The 22,003-nt window shown below is 43.4% G+C and overlaps 1 protein-coding gene across 1 annotated transcript in view; it reads left to right on the forward strand.

The window, feature by feature from the left end:
• Window positions 1-22,003, forward strand: part of LOC147310836 (contactin-associated protein-like 5) — a 141,494-nt gene that overhangs the window by 37,387 nt on the left and 82,104 nt on the right. Inside the window, exon 4 of the mRNA XM_086267733.1 lies at window positions 19,355-19,502. Coding sequence (XP_086123859.1) covers window positions 19,355-19,502 — 148 coding nt within the window. The remainder of the gene's footprint in view (window positions 1-19,354; window positions 19,503-22,003) is intronic.

A 22,003-nucleotide genomic window follows, 5' to 3' on the forward strand; every position in this document is an offset into this window, starting at 1 on the left:
AAGGTCACTAATTAACTTGTGTATGTGACCCATAAAGAAACAAGCAGCAATATCAAGTTTAGTTTTGAAACAAATACACACCGGAGGATTTTCTGGGCTTAGGGAACACTGTCTCTGTTTTAGGCTAGTGGAAGAAGTTTGCCTTCCAGGCTTTCTGCCAGAGTGTCTGTCAGAGAGATCGCAGGAAACCAGCAGAGACAGAATAAAGAGCAATGAAGTCTACTGATTCAGCAGGTTGAGCTGGATGAATTGGAGAGAATGGGTGTTTTACCAAGCGGACAGGGCTGTAGGTCCAGCTGTGCTGTGCTTTTAAGCCTGTGACAGAACCCTATGAGGTCGAGGTCATCACTGACTATGACCTTAGTGTTTAGATTAAATATGTCACAGGTTAAATCATCAGTTAGGTTAACAGCCTACATGTTTTATAGATCGTTCACCTGTTTGCAGGGTTGTCACAGAAACCTTCTAATGTGGACATGTAACATCTTTGTCCATTTCATATGTGGCTAAAAGAAAATCTGATTGGCTCGTTGGATGTCACAAGGTTAATCACGTAGCACCACTGCATACTTTTCCAGCACTGGTACGTTCTTAAACACTAACATAGCTATAGTTAGCTATAGTTAGCTATAGTTAGCTATAGTTAGCGTTGTGTCACATGTTTCATTCTCTGTTCATTTCTTGTGTTTTGTGGACCATCTGTTCCTGGCATTGCTGGTCAGTGTCAGTTAACATCCTCTCACTTCTGACACGTTTCAGGTGTGGCTCTGGTGTCAGTCCAGTTTTTTCTTTTTATCCCCTCTGTAATGTCGCAACATATTATGCCGGCCATACATGGATTCAGAGTCTCAGAAAATAGCTCCATGTTGGCACATGCCATTAATTCTTTATTGTGTTTGGCCCAGTTATGTCAAAGACTGTCAGCAAGACGGTGAATGTCTCTCGGAGCGTTTTCTTGTTTGGTAGTCCAATTAGCAGAGAGTGTTGTTGCCTACTGGCGTGGCACTGCTGCAAAGTGATCTTCTCTCTATTGTGTTGAATAAGGGCAATGATGTGTGGCAGTGAACAATATGTCTAGTTCTGTTTTAAATGATATATCTTTCTTCAAATACTTAAATATTTATTATCTACAATGCTCTTAAATGACCGTCCTGGACACTTTCAACATCAAACTTTCCTCCAGCAGCCCTTTGCACAGTACATAGTATTCAGTGATACGTTGTTACTATGTGGCACAGTGATGGTTAGCTCTCACAGAAAGAAGGTTCCTGGTTGTCCAGGCCTTTATGTGTTTTTACGGCCTTTATGTGTAAAATCCAACTTCTGAATTGGCCACGAACTCAAAGTCAGTGATAAGAGCAGGTGCTCCATGTGTGTAGAATAAATGTGCTTGTAGTGTGAAGCCCTTTCAGTAAGACCAGACCACAGCGATGTAGAGTGTGAGTGACATAGCCTCAAAGTTATATCTGATTATTTCAAGAAAATCTGAAATAGTGATATTTCTGATAATAAAGAAAGGAGTAGTACAACGACATGTTGGGCCTTCTTCAAAACCTCTGAGGTGTTTGAGCTCTGTTGGAGCTCTGTGTCTATGTGCACACCCAGGAGCTAGAACCTGGACAGCCTTTCCACACACTCCCCATTGATGCTGATGGGCTGCAGCTTGGACTTCCTCCTTCTGACGTCGACTACCAGCTCTTTCATCTTTGGTGATATTGAGGTCCAGGTTGTTGTCAGCACACCAATCTGACAGCCTCTGATCCTCAGCTCTGTATGCTGTCTCATCACCCCAAGGGATGAGCCCCACCACGTTGGTATCATCTGTGAACTAATATAGAGAAAATGCCAGTAATCCCAGCAATCAGACAGCCTTCAAGCACTTGGCAACAGTAGGAAGGAAAAACTCCCTTTAAACATGAAGAAACCTGGCAGAACCATGCTGAACGAGGCCCAGCCATCTGCCTTGACTGTTTTTGGTTGATTATAGGGAGACAAATAAAAAGATGCACTATAACAATAACAAATAATAACCTATTTATTTATTTATTTAGGACGGTGCATGTTAATGAACATAAATGTAAAAAAAAATTACATGAATGTAAACATGCCAGATTATAGCCAAAGGCTAATTTCCATCTGTTGTCCTTAAACATAAAAAATAGACATAATAATAAATTCCATGTCGTCAACCCTCTGAGATCTGGGTCATTACAGGTGTTTACCCTCCAGAGTACTGTGAGTACAAGCTAAAGAGCACCAGGGCTCGCAAAATCGCTAGCCCGACGTCCCGGGGCTAGCGATTTTGCCAGTCAGGCTACCAAAATCTCTCTCTGCCCTGCCCGTCGGGCTATCGTAGGAAGGAAAAATATATGTCAATGCTTTTGCATTCTCTCGGAAATGTAGCTGGGTAATTATGTCATTGGCATCGGTGAGCCACTGTCAATATGTGACATATTGAAATTGCGTTTGAATTTGCGCTTGTTTTTTGCTTTCACTTTGCAATCGCGCGAACTGTGTAAAGAGAGCGACAGCACTGATCTGTGAGTGATGATAATTTGTGCACCAATTCCTCTGACATCGTCTTATTAATCGTTAGCTTACTATGCAAACATGACAAGTGAAATCTCCCGCAGCTTAAACATGTGAGAGGTTGATCGCGCAGAGAATCACTGAGCTTATGTGAGTGCGCGTGTAAAAGCAGCAGGATATATATTTGACTACGATGACCTGGATGACTGAGAACCTTCACAGACAGATATATATTTTAGTTCTGCTGAGCCAAATAAGACAGGTCAGGGTGAAGAAGTGACAGCCAAAGAAAAGCTTACCACAAAACGGAGAAGTTATGACAAATCAGACTATAAGGCAAAAAGAAAGTGCAGCTTTATGGTTTCATGGACAAAAGAATTTCTGTGGCTGCAACATGACGAGCTAAATAACCAGGGCTGCACATAAGTGGTCCGCAGGTGCGCATTCGCTGTCAAAATAAAAAACACGCACAAGATAAGAAGTTGCAACGCGTGTTTGTGTACATAAGATTTTCTGGAGGAGGACAGACATTTGTTTAGAACTCTTAAAGATGTCGAAGACGCTCCTTTAAGCAATTACTTTGGTGTTCCTCCAAACAAATGTCAGGAGTCCGAACCACAAAAGAAGCGCGTATTCTCGGAAAAGTGTTTGCAGGAGGTGAGCTGGCTTCAAACAAATGATGAACGCACAGAGATGTGGTGCAGAATGTGCCGTGAAAATCCCACTCTAGGACAAAAACAGTGCCTTTTATATGGACGCAAACGCACGTTGCAACTTCTTATCTGGTGCGTCTTTTATTTTGACAGCGAATGCGCACATGCGGACCACTTATGTGCAGCCGTGTAAATAACATAATGTTCTGCCGGCTGTGTTGTTGGTTTTCTCTCGATTTCTGAGTCGACAAGCGCCTTTGTTACTGGGACCAGTCATTTTAAGAAAGGCCCCATTAGAACCCATGAGAAATGCAAGAAATGCATTATTGCTCAGTCTGCAATATCTTTCCCAGAACAAACACCAATTGCAAATAACATACTAAAAATAAACCTGAAAATCAGTTTAGAACAGCTACTATGTTGCAAAGAGTGAACGACCACTGGCACAATGCAGCAGTCTGTGCAAACTTCAAAAAGCAAACGGCCTCGATCTTGGTTCCACTGCGAGCCCTGAGCACCAGTTATTATCTCCATCTTGTAAGTCAGCAGTGAGTATTATAAGCTACTCACAGTGGGTTGCTGTGATGTCTTTATTTCTAGAAAAAAGTTGTTACATTTATGATTGAATAGAGATTTCGACACAAATCTCTCGTTTTCTACTCTCAGACTGTAGCAGAGCACCTTTGGTTGATTCAGAGTTTAGCAACTAATACTGTCTTATCTAGTTCATGGGCTTAGTTTAGACCCCCAGTTTGTCTACTGTATAATTACATATTAACAATCTACCTGAGGTGACCAAAGTAGGAATACTGTTCATTCTTTATGAAAACTATCTGAAAATGAGGATTTAGATCAGAATTGAGCATCAAGCCTGAGTGTTACACATGATGGAAACAAGAAGACAAACTGAACAGATCCACATTAAAGAAACCGTCAAAATGATCACAACAAACAGCCCAAACAGCTTTTAACTCTTCATTATGGAACAAATAGTACTTAGACTGAAATTAGCCTGTTTTATTGTCCCCCAAAGAAGAAGCTTATTGCGCTGTTACTGAGACTTAACGCCGTAGATTAAATGTACCCTTTGGAAAAAACTGCTGCAAACTTTATGGGAAGATTCATTTGTTGATGTGAACAAAACAACACAGCCAGTTTTTAATTAGTGCTGAAAAAGGAAAAAGAAGTTCACGGTTCCTGAAAAATAATATCACATATGGTGTATGCACAGTGATGTGCAATATGCTTTTAAACAGCACACAGCTTTTTCCACTCACTGTCACTTCTCATCTCATTGTGCCAGGAAAAATGGGAGAAGCTGCTGTGCAGTGAGAAGACAAGGCAATATGCATAAACATTACTGACATGACCTGCAGCTATCACTCTGTATAACTGAGTCATGAAAGAGGAAATGGAGGTGCTGAATTCCTTTCAAAATTTCAGAGATCCAAATAGCACTCAACCCAGGCATGCAGCGCCGTAGTCTGCCACAGCAGCCAAAACAGACGACATCCTCTGAAACTTGGCAGGCGTTTGAAGCAGGCATGAATAGCCTTTATATTTGCTGATGTGTATTAAATGCAGACTCGCGCAGACACTCCCAGCTCCTTTTCGGCGTCCGTATGAAGGATGAATAGCAGTGATTAGCAGCCAATTTGTCTGCAGTCTCTGGTGAAATTTTCACCCAGGCTGACTAACTGCAGCTTTCACCGAGACCTTTTGGCAGATACCAACTCACATCCGTCTGGAAGCTCAGAGGTAACAGCTTACTGTCAGAAACTGAACCGAGCTGAACTAATGAGTGAGCAGCAGCTGTTGGGATGACTGCTAGCTCTCAGCCAAATTAACTCCATAGAAGAGTTAGAAAAACTGTGGGCTAAAGGTCGGCCGTTCTTCTCACAAGTCTGCTGGCTTTTTTTGCTGATAGCAGCACGCTAGCCCGCTCTGGTACAAGGCTCTCAGCTAATTTCTCCCTTCAGTGGTAACTTTTGTATTGAAACTTAAAGTTATTATGTTCAAAGATGTGACCACGTTGTGCTTTGGTTCAGCTGGAGCTGCTAGCTGCCTGCTAAGCTTCTCTTATCTCTTATTCTTTCTTTGTTTTGAAAATTCAATTCTGCGAGACAGACAAACTTTCACAGGTCACATCAGCTGGTCAAAATAAGACTTACCAACATTTTGATGCTAGGCTCATCCTCCCGTCTGGATCCAAACAGGTGTTAATATAGTATTTTCTGACCGATATTTGGAGCCTTCTTGTTTGAGAATCAGTCAGTCTCTACTATGATAACACAGCTGTTGCTGTGGCCTCAGACTCTGACCTTACAGTGACCAACCTGTGTGCAGACTATCAAACCCGAGGCGTGTCAGTGTAGAAACTAGAGATGGACCGGTATTGGTCCGATACTGACCTAAATTACTGGATCGGATATCTGAGAGATATCTGTGTATTTGTAGCCTCGCTACCAAACCAGCATTTCATCTCCGAGGAAGTTTTCCCAGAGAGAAGTGAAGCAAGTGTGTAAGTTCATCTCTGAATGTTTGTAAAGCATTCCAGCGTTAAGCTTAACAACCGATATGGAGCAACTGCCTCTCTCTCTCTCTCTCTCCTGCTGCTTCTTCAGTCATGAAACTGATCAATGATCAGCTGATCGGCTTTTCTGTCGCATTACAAAATACAAAATGCAGCAAGATATTAAAAAAACTATTTTATTGATTAAAAAAGCACTATATCGAATTCATATCGGTACCGGCAGATATCCAAATTTATGATATCGGTATCGGTATCAGACATAAAAAAGTGGTATCGTGCCATCTCTAGTAGAAACTGACAGGCAGGCTACAGTCCGCCCGTCATTGCTATCCTGTGATGCTAAAAGGTGTCCTGCAATGAAATGGTCCTCTAGAAGGAAACAAATGAATCAGCACAGTTATTAACCCTGTGCAGTCATGAAGGAGCGCTACACAAACAGCCAAAAGTCAAAAGTTTGGTTCCCCCTTTGTTTAAGTTTGTCTTTAATGATCCGCTTTCTTGTTTTCTTCTGTGAACCTCAGTAAGAGTGATGACACCACCATCTGGTCCTGTCAGTATCCTGTCTGAGGAGTGTTCTGAGAAGAGCCTGCTTCTTCTAAGAGCTGATAATAACCCAATTAGCACAAGCCAGGGGAGAAAATCTGTGAAAATGACTTGTCTGCTGGAGCTTTTTGGCCTTTTTAGTCACGTGCTGTAGCACAAACAGCAGCGCGCTCACACGTGCCTTCTCTTTTTTGCTTATGTTAAAAATGAGCTTTGTTCTTGTTGGCACATATAATGTAAAAGTGATACACCCCCGTTTAAAGTCCTGCTTTAACCTAAATCCCTGTGATATTTGCATTCTGCTCCTCAGTAAATTAGCTGCATGGTTTTTGCAAATATTCAAAGGTGGGAAAAGGAATATATTCCAGCAGGGAGTCCACATTATCCTTCATTATCCTTGCAAAGCCTTATTTAAAAATCTCTTTTAATGCAGCTCTGAATAAATGTGTGAAACAAATTCTCCTCCTTAAGGGGGGAATTTACGCATTCATTTTCTTGCAAGTTAGCAGTTCAGGTAGATGGGAATCTAATAGGGATTAAAATGTGTTTGCATGAATGCTGAAGACTCATTTTCTGCTAATAATTAGCTTTTTCCTAAGAAGGCAGCAGGTCTCAGAGGCTGATTCACAGGACTTTTGTTTATTACATATGAACAAATCTGTTAATCGAACAGGCAGGTAAACATGAACCACCTGAGTACTCGAATTACTCTCAGGAACAACAGCTTAGGATGTGGTAATTTTCCACTTAGGTTGCCCAGGTTAGGCAGAGGCTTAGTCCTGACCCATGTCCTTATCCTCCACGTGCTCGCTGGACCTCGGATGGATCTTGAAAATGAAATGAAAGAATGTTTTGACAAGTGAACACTGAAGCTGCACTGATGAATATTCAAATGGATTTAGCAAAGTTGTCCCAGGTGGATAAACTGAGTGTAAACAAATGCTTAAAATGTTTCTTACAAAAATGATTATTTTTGTGTACGTATTGGAAGCTCTAACAGGCTTGCAGTGTTTGCTGAGGCCATGCCAAGCACAGCTTTTTGGTAACACGTTCCTAAAAGCCACAGTAGACAAATCAAGGGAAACTCGTCAGGTCAGAGGAATGAAGCGACTCCATTATATGCTGGAATAACCAGGAGAACCCTGGCTCTGGGCCAGGCTGCATTTTACAATACAACTTTATTTATGTAGCACATTTAAAAACCAAAGGTACACCAAAGTGCTTCTCAATAATGCAATAAATTAAAATCAAATTAGATAGAGGGGCAATAGCAAAGTACACTGGAAGGTGAAGGCACTAATTAACCAGGAATGCAAGTGAAATAAATAAGTATCAGAAGATAATTTAAGAATTAAATTAATTCATACACGTAAATATCAACGGGAAGATTATTCCAGTAATATTATAAATTATCAAATCACTTTTATTGTCACATCACATGTGCAGGTACACGGGTACAGCACATACGAGTGAAATTCTTGTGTGCGAGCTTCACAAGCAACAGCGGTGTGCAAAAATACATAAGAACAAGCAAATTATAAGAATGACTAAATCTGAGAGTTATATGAATAAATATATGTACAATATAAGAGTGTATGTTCTGGGTCAGTACTGACCCAGCATTCTGAGTTCTGGTCCATTTTTGAATGAACGTTTTGTTTCTCTGGTGTTTTGTTGATGATGATGATTATTGTTTGAGTTCTATGTGTTATATTTAGGGATGGGTATCGTTTAGGTTTTATCCGATACCGGTGCCAAATCAGTACTTTTGAAACGGTGCCGGTGCTTAAACGGTGCTCAAACCGGTGCTTAAAGAATGGAGAACACAAACTTTGTCCAAAAACCTCTCATGTTCAGCTGTTTTTTGTAAAAAGATAACAATGTTAGCCTTTTCTGCAGCTATGGGGCATATATGGCATCACTCTTGGCTGGAAGCAGTGCTTAAACAATGGAAAAAACACAAACTTTGTCCAAAAACCTCTCATGTTTAACTGTTTTCCACTTTTTATTTGGTCATTTTAGCCTTTTTGGCCAGGGTGAAGGGAGTATCTGCCATCAAACAAGAAGACAGCCGCATGTAGCTATGATGATGTTTGCTAGTTCACCTTACATGCATTACTGTAATAACGTGGTTAGCCTACTCAACGTAAATTACACACAAACAACATGAAGCTACTCACGCAGAGAAGAACGGCTGCTGCTGCATCATCATCCTCATCATTTCTGCTACACTGGCAGGGCTAGGGGCCAGTGGGGGATGTTGCTAACTCCGGGTCTGATAACAGGCACCACACCCGCAGTAGATGTGCTCGGTGTGAGGTCTCGCAGCAAGCTATCAAATACGGCGCATTTCTGGGCTTTTAAAAAAAACGCTATGCGTCGCCAGGTTCGTCGTCAGATTCGAGGTGTTACCTCCTTTGACAGTATCACAGTATCAGCTTAAAGCACTTGTTGCTGCTGAGTTTGCATATTTTGCTATGAAGTACAGCCAGACTTTGACCGCTTCGCCTTGGGCATTTTTAATCTGTAGCTCTGCTCTAAAAGAACGTACGTACCTGGCCCCGCCTACTATCCTCGGAAACGTAAAATGATTGGCTAGAATCTAAAGTGTATCACAGCTCAGGAAAAAAAGCACCGAAATAAAGCACCGAAATGTGCGCTGCTTTTCGGTCTGGTTACTACCGTTTATGTCAGAACCGGTGCCGGACACCGGTACCCATCCCTAGTTATATTCGGTCTGCGTCTTTATTTAGTGGTTTCTTGTTTCCTGTTTTATTGTGAAGGTCTGTGTCTTATGTGAGTGTGCTCAGTATACGTTTCCCCTGTCTCGTCAGCTTCTCCCAGGTGTGTTCCCCTCCTGTCTCTCATCCCTTGCTTACTGCCGTGTGTACATAAGCCCTGTGCTTCCTTTGTTCTGTCGCGTCGTTAACGTCTTCTGCCCTCACTCCCTCTCTGTGTTCTGTTTGCCAGCCTGCCAACCTGTCTAGTTATTCGGTACTCCCAGTTTAGTTAGTGTTTTTCTGTTCTGCTTCATCCCAGCAATAAAGCTGTGTATTTTGAGTTTCTTCTGCCTCCTTGAGTCCTGCATTTTGGGTCCTCTCTTCCTGCCCGCTACACACAGAATGACTGTGTGTGTGTGTGCATATTTTAAAAATAGAATAAACAATACAATAAAATATACAGAGGTTGGCAGTTGGAAATGTGCAAAACATGTGGCATTTATATACAGTATGGAGTGCATAAGGTTGAAGTTCCAGTAGTGAAGCTGAGGTGTCTATGACGTGTTCAGCAGTCTGATGGCCTGATGGAGAAAGCTGTCTCTCAGTCTGCTGGTTCGGGATCGGAGGCTGCAATTAAGTATCCAATTACAAGCCAGAAATGTTAGGTTGAATAAATAAGTTTTCAATCGTGATTTAAAAGATTGGACAGATCCAGACGCACCAATAGCAGCTGGAAGATTGTTAAACCAAGATTGTTCCAGAGGTTGGGTGTAGCTAAAGCAAAGCCACGGTCACCTCTCGTCTTCAGGTTGCACCAAGAGCATTTGGCCCGATGGTCACATTCTAGGCAAGTCGAGTTTAAACAGTGTTGCCTTTCAGACGACCTCTCTTACATTCGTTTTGTCATAAAAGTGAGGATTCCATTAAATGTTATAATTAGAGCCACGATTTTGAAGACTGTGTTATGAGCTAAGACACTCAGGAAATATGGAAGATGTTTGCGGATCCAGGTCAGGGGACTTCTGCCTGGCAGTCAGGGATCACGATAGTGTTTTCGCTCATGGCAAGGTTATGTACTCGTAGCTTCCTCTTCAATATGCATTCCCCTAGGCTGTTTAACTTGGTAGTGACCTTTTGGAGCATACTCGAGCGTCTTCAGCGCCAGCAGCAAGATTTTCCCTCCAGTGAATTGATTAAAGCAATCGTATGTGCCGTTCTGTATGCAACAAAAAGGAAAACTGACACAGGGGAGCTCATCACCGGAGAGGAAGAGTAAAGAGTCTTAATTAATGGGGGAGACTGTTCCACAGTGACAGAAACATAAATAGAAATAATGAAGTCACTGTGGGGTTACGGCTGTTTTGTGGACCTTGATGCTTTGAGCCTATGGAAAATTTTGTGCACCCTCAGGCCTTTATTCAGAGATTTCATCTCCCAGCTGGAACACACAGGATGTTCCGTGGTGGACTTTTCTAAAGAGTGGAAAACCACAAACGTCATAGCTCAGCACGGTCTCAGAGGTGCTCTTACTGTGGTGTTTCTCTTGAATACTAATGAGAGATGCTGACGTGCATCTGTGCCTTGTTGTCGAAGCTAATGAACGGTTCGAATGAGTAGGATTCAGTCTAAATCAGAGTGTATTGTCTTAATTGTATTCTCCATATGGGAGTTTCACAGTTGCATTGCATCATGCAGCACAGAGACGTTTGTTCAGGACAAATAAAGCTGCTTCTTCCAGTGTAAATGCCTGGTTTGTTCTCCGTGTGCTCGCTCTCAGGGAATCACGCTTTTCTGTAACACTGCAGGTCTTAGAACATATCTTAGGATCACTGTGAACTGGCCTAAATTATAAGAAAAGAAAAATGCCATTAAGTGTGTTGTGTGTTTCTAAAGTAGAGCTTAGGAACATTTCAACTGGATGACAGCTGATGGCTTATGTTGCTCCACAGTCCGTGTGACCTAAAGAAACCAGGAAAATACAACAAATGAATTTAGAACAAAAATACAAAGAAACCCTTGCAAAGCTTGATTATGGAAGGCAGACAGCAACGAGGCTGAGAACAGGAAACATTTTTACTGGGTGGAATAATTCTTTGATTGGATGTAAAAAACCCCAAGGGCCTGAAGTAGTGATATTACTGGCTAACTTCATCAAACTGATATATCTGTGACAAGCTAATATCTGCTGATACAGTGGGGCAAAAAAGTATTTAGTCAGCCACTGATTGTGCAAGTTCCCCCACTTAAAATGATGACAGAGGTCAGTAATTTGCACCAGAGGTACACTTCAACTGTGAGAGACAGAATGTGAAAAAAAAATCCATGAATCCACATGGTAGGATTTGTAAAGAATTTATTCGTAAATTAGGGTGGAAAATAAGTATTTGGTCACCTCAAACAAGGAAAATCTCTGGCTCTCACAGACCTGTAACGTCTTCTGTAAGAAGCTTTTCTGTCCCCCACTCGTTACCTGTATGAATGGCACCTGTTTGAACTCATCATCTGTATAAAAGACACCTGTCCACAGCCTCAAACAGTCAGACTCCAAACTCCGCCATGGCCAAGACCAAAGAGCTTTCGAAGGACACCAGGAAAAGTATTGTAGACCTGCACCAGACTGGGAAGAGTGAATCTACAATAGGCAAGCAGCTTGGTGTGAAAAAATCAACTGTGGGAGCAATCATCAGAAAATGGAAGACATACAAGACCACTGATAATCTCCCTCGATCTGGGGCTCCACGCAAGATCTCATCCCGTGGGGTCAAAATGATCATGAGAACGGTGAGCAAAGATCCCAGAACCACACGGGGGGACCTGGTGAATGACCTGCAGAGAGCTGGGACCAAAGTAACAAAGGTCACCATCAGTAACACACTACAACGGCAGGGAATCAAATCCCGCAGTGCCAGACGTGTTCCGCTGCTGAAGCCAGTGCATGTCCAGGCCCGTCTGAAGTTTGCCAGAGAGCACATGGATGATACAGCAGAGGATTGGGAGAATGTCATGTGGTCAGATGAAACCAAAGTAGAACTTTTTGGTATAAACTCAACTCGTCGTGTTTGGAGGAAGAAGAATACTGAGTTGCATCCCAAGAACACCATACCTACTGTGAAGCATGGGGGTGGAAACATCATGCTATGGGGCTGTTTTTCTGCCAAGGGGACAGGACGACTGATCCGTGTTAAGGACAGAATGAATGGGGCCATGTATCGTGAGATTTTGAGCCAAAACCTCCTTCCATCAGTGAGAACTTTGAAGATGAAACGAGGCTGGGTCTTCCAACATGACAATGATCCAAAACACACCGCCCGGGCAACAAAGGAGTGGCTCCGTAAGAAGCATTTGAAAGTCCTGGAGTGGCCTAGCCAGTCTCCAGACCTCAACCCCATAGAAAATCTGTGGCGGGAGTTGAAAGTCCGTGTTGCTCGGCGACAGCCCCAAAACATCACTGCTCTCGAGAAGATCTGCATGGAGGAATGGGCCAAAATACCAGCTACTGTGTGTGCAAACCTGGTAAAGACCTATAGTAAACGTTTGACCTCTGTTATTGCCAACAAAGGTTATGTTACAAAGTATTGAGTTGTATTTTTGTTATTGACCAAATACTTATTTTCCACCCTGATTTACGAATAAATTCTTTACAAATCCTACCATGTGAATTCATGGATTTTTTTTTCACATTCTGTCTCTCACAGTTGAAGTGTACCTCTGGTGCAAATTACTGACCTCTGTCATCATTTTAGGTGGGGGAACTTGCACAATCGGTGGCTGACTAAATACTTTTTTGCCCCACTGTATATCTGTGACAGGCTGATATCTACTGATATATCTGTGACAAGCTAATATCTGCTTATACATCTGTGACAGGCTGATATCTACTGATATATCTGTGACAGGCTGATATCTGCTGATATATCTGTGACAAGCTAATATCTGCTGATATATCTGTGACAGGCTGATATCTACTGATATATCTGTGACAAGCTAATATCTGCTGATACATCTGTGACAGGCTGATATCTACTGATATATCTGTGACAGGCTGATATCTACTGATATATCTGTGACAAGCTAATATCTGCTGATACATCTGTGACAGGCTGATATCTACTGATATATCTGTGACAGGCTGATATCTACTGATATATCTGTGACAGGCTGATATCTGCTGATATATCTGTGACAAGCTAATATCTGCTGATATATCTGTGACAGGCTGATATCTGCTGATATATCTGTGACAGGCTGATATCTGCTGATATATATATTATAGCGATACAAGATGGATAATGCACTTTTTAAAACTTCTGGAACCAGTTCCTTCATCTATTCGAGAGCGGAGCTGCTGGCACTAAAAACAAAGGGACAGACCGGCATGCGACACAACATCCCGGCCGAGCTAAAGAGGAGCTACAGAGGCTGCAAAGCTGGAGCGAGGAGAGCGGATCACCGGAGGCGATTCAAACCATCAATCCCGACAGTGATCATGGGCAACGTGAACTCGTTACAGAATAAGATTGATGAACTGTGCGCTCTGAACAACCACAGACTATACCGTGAGTGCAGCTTGTTTATCTTCACGGAGACGTGGCTAACCGAGCTAACGCCGCAGGCTAACGTAGACCTATGCGGTTTCACACCCGTGAGAGCCGATAGGGACACGCAGGCCAGCGGAAAAAGCAGAGGTGGGGGACTCATTGTCTACGTTAACAACATATACTGTAACCCTGGACACGTCTCCGTTAAAGTTTCGGTATGCCGTCCGGACCTGGAGCTGCTAGCTGTTAGCTTGCGGCCATATTATCTACCTCGGGAGTTCAGTCATGTGATCTGTGTGTGTGTTTACATCCCTCCGAGGGCCGACACAACAGCTGCCTGTGAGAAAATACACACAGTCACAGCAAGACTTCAGACACAAAACCCCGAGGCTTTCATTATTATATCTGGAGACTTTAACCATGCCACACTGGACTCTACTCTGGCTGCTTTTCACCAGTTTGTGAATTGTCCCACAAGGAGCAACAGGACAATTGACCTACTGTATGCTAATGTGAGAGATGCATACAGAGCCACCCCCCTCCCCCCACTAGGGAAGTCAGACCACAACCTGGTTTACCTACAGCCACAATACACACCCCTCGTCCAAAGGCAGCCGGTCACAACGCGCTCCATCCGGAGATGGACCCCAGAAAAGGAGGATGCTCTGAGGGACTGTTATGACACCACAGACTGGGATGTGCTCCTGAGCCCACATGGTGAGGACATAGAGGGGGCGACACACTGTCTTACAGACTACCTCAACTTTTGTGTGGACACGGTCGCCCCTGCTAAGACGGTATGGTGTTATCCTAATAACAAACCGTGGGTAACACAGGAAGTCAAAGCTGTCCTCAACATGAAGAAGAAGGCTTTCAGGAGCAAAGTGAAGGAGGAGATGAAAGCAGCACAGCGGGAGGTGAAACGCTGCCTGAGGGAAGCAAAGGACACCTACAGGAGGAAGGTGGAGCAGAAGTTGGAGAGGAACAATATGAGGGAGGTCTGGAATGGTGTGAAAACCATCACAGGCCACAACACCAAGAAAAGCACAGTGGGGGGGACTGTGGAGAAGGCAAACGAACTCAACAACTTCTTCAACAGGTTTGACCAGCCCACAACCCCCCCACCCTCACCTTCACTACAGAGTCCTCTCCCCACTCTCCTGCCTCCCTCGCTTCCCCCCCTTCCTGACACCATGACACCCCCCTCCTCCAATCCCTCTCTCAGCAGCAAGACATCTCTCCCCCTCCCCTCCTCCCAAACATCTCCCAGTGTCACAGTGGATCAGGTCAGGAGACAACTGAGGAAGCTTCGCCCCAGAAAGGCAGCAGGCCCAGACAAGGTGTGTCCTAGGATGCTAAAGGCGTGTGCTGCTGAACTTGGGGAGCCGCTACAACGAGTCTTCAACCTCAGTCTGCGACTGGGGAGAGTGCCCGCCCTATGGAAGACATCCTGCATCGTCCCGGTCCCCAAAAAGAACCGGCCCAATGAGCTGAATGACTTCCGACCGGTGGCAGTGACGTCACATCTTATGAAGACTCTAGAGCGGCTCTTCCTCAACCTCCTCCAACCACAGGTACAACATGCCCAGGACCCACTACAGTTTGCATACAAGGCGGGTGTCGGAGTGGAGGATGCCATCCTGTACCTCCTACACAGAGCCCACTCACACCTGGATGGGGGAAAAGGCACGGTCAGGATCCTGTTTCTTGACTTTTCCAGTGCCTTTAATACCATCCGGCCCTGTATGCTTCAGGAAAAACTGAACAGGATGGAGGTGGACCCCTGCCTGGTTGCTTGGATCTCCGACTACCTCACCGACAGACCACAGTACGTCAGGCTGAAGGACATCACGTCTGACACTGTGGTCAGCAGCACAGGAGCACCACAGGGAACTGTGCTGTCCCCTCTTCTCTTCACCCTGTACACCTCTGACTTCTGCTACAACTCTGAATTATGCCATATTCAGAAGTTTGCAGACGACACAGCCATCATGGGGTGTATCTGGGATGATCAGGAAGAGGAGTACAGAAGTCTGGTGAGGAACTTTGTCGCATGGAGTCACACAAACCACCTGCAACTCAACACCTCAAAGACTAAGGAACTGGTTGTGGACTTCGGGAGGTCCAGAGAAGGTCCACTGCCGGTTCAGATAGAGGGGGAGGAGGTGGAGGTGGTCAACAAGTACAAGTACCTCGGGCTGTGGGTGGACAATAAACTGGACTGGTCATGCAACACAGAGCACCTGTATAAAAAAGCCCAAAGCCGACTGTACTTCCTCAGGAGGCTGAGGTCTTTTAACATCTGCAGGAAGCTCCTGAGGATGTTTTACCAGTCGGTGGTTGCTGGAGTACTTTTCTATGCTGTGGTGTGCTGGGGGAGCAGCACAGCAAACAAGGACTCATCCAGGCTGGAGAAACTGATCAGGAGGGCTAGCTCTGTGGTCGGCATGAAGCTGGACACTCTGGTGACAGTGGCAGAGAAAAGGACACTAAAGAAACTGCTGGACATTATGAACAATGCTGGGCATCCTCTGCACACGGCCATAAACAACCAGAAGAGTCTGTTCAGTGACAGGTTGCTTCTCCCCAAGACAAGAACTAACAGACTTAAAAACTCCTTTGTCCCACACGCCATCAGACTGTTTAACTCCTCTCTGGAGGGGAGAGGGAGGGGAAACAGGAGGACAAAGGAGGGGGGAACAACTAGGCTGTAGTGCCTCTTCACCTCACTGTGCAATACCTTTTGTGCAATACTTTTGTAAATAGTCAACGGTGCAATAGACTCAATACTTGAAATGTGCAATTCACTTGTATTTTTATTTTTATTCCTATTTATTCTATTTATCCCCTTCGTATGTTTTATTTATATTGTCTCTGTATTTATATATATGTGTGTGTGTATAACTCTGTAACTTCTGTCGGTGCTGTGCTTTTTTGGAAATCGAATTTCCCAGAGGAACCCACCCGAGGGATTAATAAAGTTCTATCTTATCTTATCTTATCTGTGACAGGCTGATATCTGCTGATATCTGCTGATATATCTGTGACAGGCTGATATCTGCTGATACATCTGTGACAGGCTGATATCTGCTGATATATCTGTGACAAGCTAATATCTGCTGATATATCTGTGACAGGCTGATATCTGCTGATATATCTGTGACAGGCTGATATCTGCTGATATATCTGTGACAGGCTAATATCTGCTGATATATCTGTGACAGGCTGATATCTGCTGATATATCTGTGACAGGCTGATATCTGCTGATATATCTGTGACAGGCTGATATCTGCTGATATATCTGTGACAGGCTGATATCTGCTGATATATCTGTGACAGGCTGATATCTGCTGATATATCTGTGACAGGCTAATATCTGCTGATATCTGCTGATATATCTGTGACAGGCTGATATCTGCTGATATATCTGTGACAGGCTGATATCTGCTGATACATCTGTGACAGGCTGATATCTGCTGATATATCTGTGACAGGCTAATATCTGCTGATATATCTGTGACAGGCTGATATCTGCTGATACATCTGTGACAGGCTGATATCTGCTGATATATCTGTGACAGGCTGATATCTGCTGATATATCTGTGACAGGCTGATATCTGCTGATATATCTGTGACAGGCTGATATCTGCTGATATCTGCTGATATATCTGTGACAGGCTAATATCTGCTGATACATCTGTGACAGGCTGATATCTGCTGATACATCTGTGACAGGCTGATATCTGCTGATACATCTGTGACAGGCTGATATCTGCTGATATATCTGTGACAGGCTGATATCTGCTGATACATCTGTGACAGGCTGATATCTGCTGATACATCTGTGACAGGCTGATATCTGCTGATACATCTGTGACAGGCTGATATCTGCTGATATCTGCTGATATATCTGTAACAGGCTGATATCTGCTGATATATCTGTGACAGGCTGATATCTGCTGATATCTGCTGATATATCTGTGACAGGCTGATATCTGCTGATATATCTGTGACAGGCTAATATCTGTTGATATCTGCTGATATATCTGTGACAGGCTGATATCTGCTGATATATCTGTGACAGGCTGATATCTGCTGATATATCTGTGACAGGCTAATATCTGTTGATATCTGCTGATACATCTGTGACAGGCTCTAATGAATGAGAATATTTCATAATTAACTGTTATGTAGGGAAAAATCACTGTAGTTGCAATACTGGCCCATGCAGAGCCAAACTATTCATACACAGGAACCTTCTCATTTAATAAGCAGTAGTTAGAAGTGATTAGCAGATACAGTACTATGTATTTTGCAGCAGCAGATGCTTCCCCTACATGAGCTGGTTCTGGTTTCTTCCTGTTAACTGGGAGTTTTTCCTTCCCACTGTTGCCAAGTGCGGGAGGATTGTCTGATTGTGGGAGATTTAGGTCTTTACCTTATAATATGAGGCGACTGTTCATAAAATTTAATTTAATTTCTTACTTTGGTAATTCTGAAGGAGGCCTTATAACTATTAAATCTGTATGTGATACTTGTATGGTTATAAGTGGGTAGTCAATAGTGAATTGAATACATTATTAAGTGATGCTAAATATTTGATATCCATATTCTTTTAGAAGCTGATGATGTTGAATGCAGTGTAACTGTTCTGCAGCACAGAGCCTCACAGGCTGTGTGTGATGAACACACCTGACTCCAAGTAAAACAATAAAACAACCAACATCAGAACACGTTTCATGTTTGTAGCTGGAAGCGTTTACAAAAGCAAAGTTGTGCGAGTGTGCGCAACTTACTGACACACATTCTTGTGGCTATTCTGTTCCTTCCAGAAGCTTCCAGTGCCAAGCTGAGGTAACACATCTGCTTTTGCCAGATGTGTGAGCCCCAGTTCCATTTGTTAATCCCTCCTGTGCTGATGTGAGCGCATGTGTAAATAAGCCAATCGCGTACCTGCTTTAACATTCAGCCACGAGGCCCCCCTCGGTGCACGACTCAAAATGAGGAAGCGGTTGCATCAATCACAACAACAGCCTGAACCCTCTCACTGCTGTTTTGATTATCGACCGCGAAGCAGCATCGCGGCGTATTTGATGACGCCTCTGCTGTGGCGCGCCGTAAGTGTCGGACGGTCATTTGTACCGCAGGCCGTCGCTTCTCTGTAGTCGTGGAAAGCCGAATGATCGGCTCGTCTGATTGTGCACAACTGTCCGCCTGTCCGCTCCTGTCAATGATCCGTCTTTTTTGGTGCTTTGTTGTACTTATTGATCTGATATGTCACCTGTCTCGAATCGGTTATGACGAAGCTGATGATCAGTCATTTGAGAGGAGGAGTTGTTTGTCTCTGTTTCCATCTCCATATTTCACTCGCTCGGTTCTTGTTTGTGTCCCCTGGCGTTGTCTGGAGCTGAACGTGAGGGAGGAAAAGAAGGATGACATATCACATCGGCACTGAGAGGTTTTTGTTTTTAGCTCTGCAGGGGAAAACACAATATCAGAACCCTTATTTTGCCCCCGGCTGCCTCAGTGGTAATTTTATCTCAGTCTCACACAGAAGACCAACGATTCTTATCACTTTACATCAAATAATATGTTAGGATATTGGATAGGAAAAAGATATTGCCCTTGGTCTATCCTAGTCAGCACTTTGTTGCTGTCGGGGCTCCTCTGGGATTTAGATTTTTATTCTTTTTATTTTTGAAGTGTGCAGTAAAAGAAGAACTTTGCTGTGTCCTGGTGAAAATCTGATTCCTCACAGCAGACATGAGGTCACGTGCTGTCTCTGTGATTTACATCAGAATTGTTTCAACCAGAGTCTGTCTTCTCTCACCTGCAGAGGTTTGTCGGGAACGGGAACTCGGAGAGCGTCGTTCAGAACAAGCTGTCCCACCCTGTGAGGACACGCTTCCTGCGATTCGTCCCCCTTGACTGGAACCCCAGTGGCTGGATGGGCCTCAGGGTGGAGGTGTACGGGTGCTCCTACAGTGAGTAACACTCAGCCTGCAGTTAATCCCATGGTATCAAAGTCTGCACTGACCCTCTCTAGTCACACTGCGTGTATCGATTTATTTATTTATACACTTGGTTTTGTAGCGTAGGACAAATACTTCAAAATGTATGATGCTGGATTCTTGTAGTATTTACTAGCACAAGGAGCATTATTGTAATTATTTTCATTTTAAAAGCATCAGTGTTTCAAAAGCACTTTACGGAGCTTTGGGACCTGTGTACAGACCAGTGATTTAAACCTTCGCCCTCACAGCTTTGGTCTGCTGCCACTGTTAGCTCTTCTATTCACAAGTTTGACAGTTGAAAATTCTCTTTCCAAATTTGTCTTGCCTGTCACATTTTCATAAATGTTTTTGTAGCTTAAATTTACAGAAGTTTCCAAGGTTTAAATGCACCACAGGAAGACAGCCTTGCTGTTTTTTAAACAGGACCACTATGTGGATATATCGACTGAGTGTGCATGTGTTTCCTGATAAGCTTTTGCCCTTTTGTTTGGGATTAAGAGGTTTTGGAATGAATGTGAATAAATGTCACCACAAAGCCACACAAACATACCTCGCCCTGCCAATGGGCGAGACAAGGCAGCACTCAGAGATCTCCAGTGCAGTAGTAAATAGTAAATGGAATGGTTCTTATATAGCACTTTTCTGCTCTGAGCTCTCAAATCACTTTACATCACACATTCATATTGTACAAGCACTTTTTTCTATGCTTTTTCTGTGTAAGTGCTTTCTATCTAACATCCACACACACTCACACTCCGATGGACGCAGCGCAGAGCAACTTGGTACTTAGTATCTTGCCCGAGGATATTTGGCGTGCAGACTGGAGCAGCCAATAATCGAACCACAAACCTCGGCATTAGTGGAGCATCTGATGACCTGTCGATGCACCATTCTGGACTGCTCCAACAACACATCTGTAAGAGTTCAAATATCTTACAGTTTTCAGGTTGTTGTGTCTCTCTGTGTGGGCTTTATGGGACAAGCGCTCTGTGACATTTAAACCTGTGACACACACTGATAGCAGAGCAGCACCACCCCTGAAGGTGTGAAACTTGGTGCTTTTAGCTGCATCGGCTTATAATATCTCACACCAAGCAAACACTAATGAAAGCATCTGGATAGAAAAGGCATCGTGTCCATTATTGGTATTATTGGTATATAATCATTGTGCAACAGTCTTTTAAAAGCAAAGCAATGACTTGTGATTATAACAGAAGCAAAAATTGAACACAGTGCGTTTTATATATCTTGAACAGTCAATAAAAAGCACGTAATGGGGATTCACTGGTGCACCTCGCCCACACGTTGTGAAGCAGCACTAACTAGATGAGCCAGTGAATTACTGCACACTGGAACACCATCAGAACAGGTCATGGTGAACAGTTTTATGATACCGACCACCTCAGCAATGTTGGAGAAGTGACTGCCTCATACAGCGCAGTACAAATTAAAGCTGAAATCTGAAGATTTAACTCCTGCAGGTAAGTGGTTCTGGTGGAGTGGCATGCCTCGGAAACTGAAAACATGCACTTTTGGACCCAACCCACACGTTTTGCTTGCATAATTTAGGTCTACTTTTTTTCCTTTTCACTGGATCTCAACCTCGTTGAAGACCAATGGAAGATTTTAGATGGATGTCTCAGACAGCCGTAACTACCATCATCTGAACACCAAATAATAGTATGTCTTTGTAAAAATGTTCCTTTCCTCCTGCAGACCTTTGGAGAGTCACTGCACAGGAAGCTGTTCATGTGGGGCATGATGATCCAACGCCTTACCAGACATTTTGTATTTCCTGCGGTTTTTCGTACTGTAATACTCTGAGTCATTAAAATCGGATGAGTGTAGCAGTAAGGAATTACAGATTCCAAAAGCTGCACAGGACAAGATCTCTGGAACGGGCTCACCTCAGTGGAATCACATAGCTATTATCAATACTATCATTTCCACCAGAGTTTTATATTCGTGTTTATATATGCGGTTTATATATCCATGGGTTATTCTAGTGTATTGTGGTGACATTAAATTATAATAAATTGTGCCAAATGGCACAGGTTGCTTTGTCGCATGCTTTATCATTGTCTGTTGTTCTTTATAGAAGCGCATTATTCTCCTGACACTGAGTCACTGAGGTTTTATGTATCCAGACATAACAGAAACCATGTGCTGCTTGCCAGGCTCAGATGAACAAAACATGGCATTAGACCGTATTATTTAGCTGCTGGACAGATGGCTTCACATCTAACACTAGAATACTTTAGTATAAAGAGGAGTTCATGTTCAGCTCAATGACAGTAAAAAGCCCAGGTCCTGTGGGTTCAAAGCAATACCAGTTCCCACCACTCCTCCATAACTCCTCCATAAAATCTTCCTCCATGATCATGATCATGCCGGTGAGGTCTGGATGCTGGATGCTCTGATCCTACTTTAACGTATTTTTGCTTATTTTTTGCTATTTTCTGTTGCTATCT

Source organism: Aulonocara sp. 'chitande type north' Nkhata Bay, linkage group LG16 (assembly GCF_057382095.1).
Source record: "Aulonocara sp. 'chitande type north' Nkhata Bay isolate Kocher_YH1m ecotype deep benthic linkage group LG16, A_spYH_male_GT1.1, whole genome shotgun sequence".
Classification (NCBI taxonomy): Eukaryota; Metazoa; Chordata; class Actinopteri; order Cichliformes; family Cichlidae; genus Aulonocara; species Aulonocara sp. 'chitande type north' Nkhata Bay.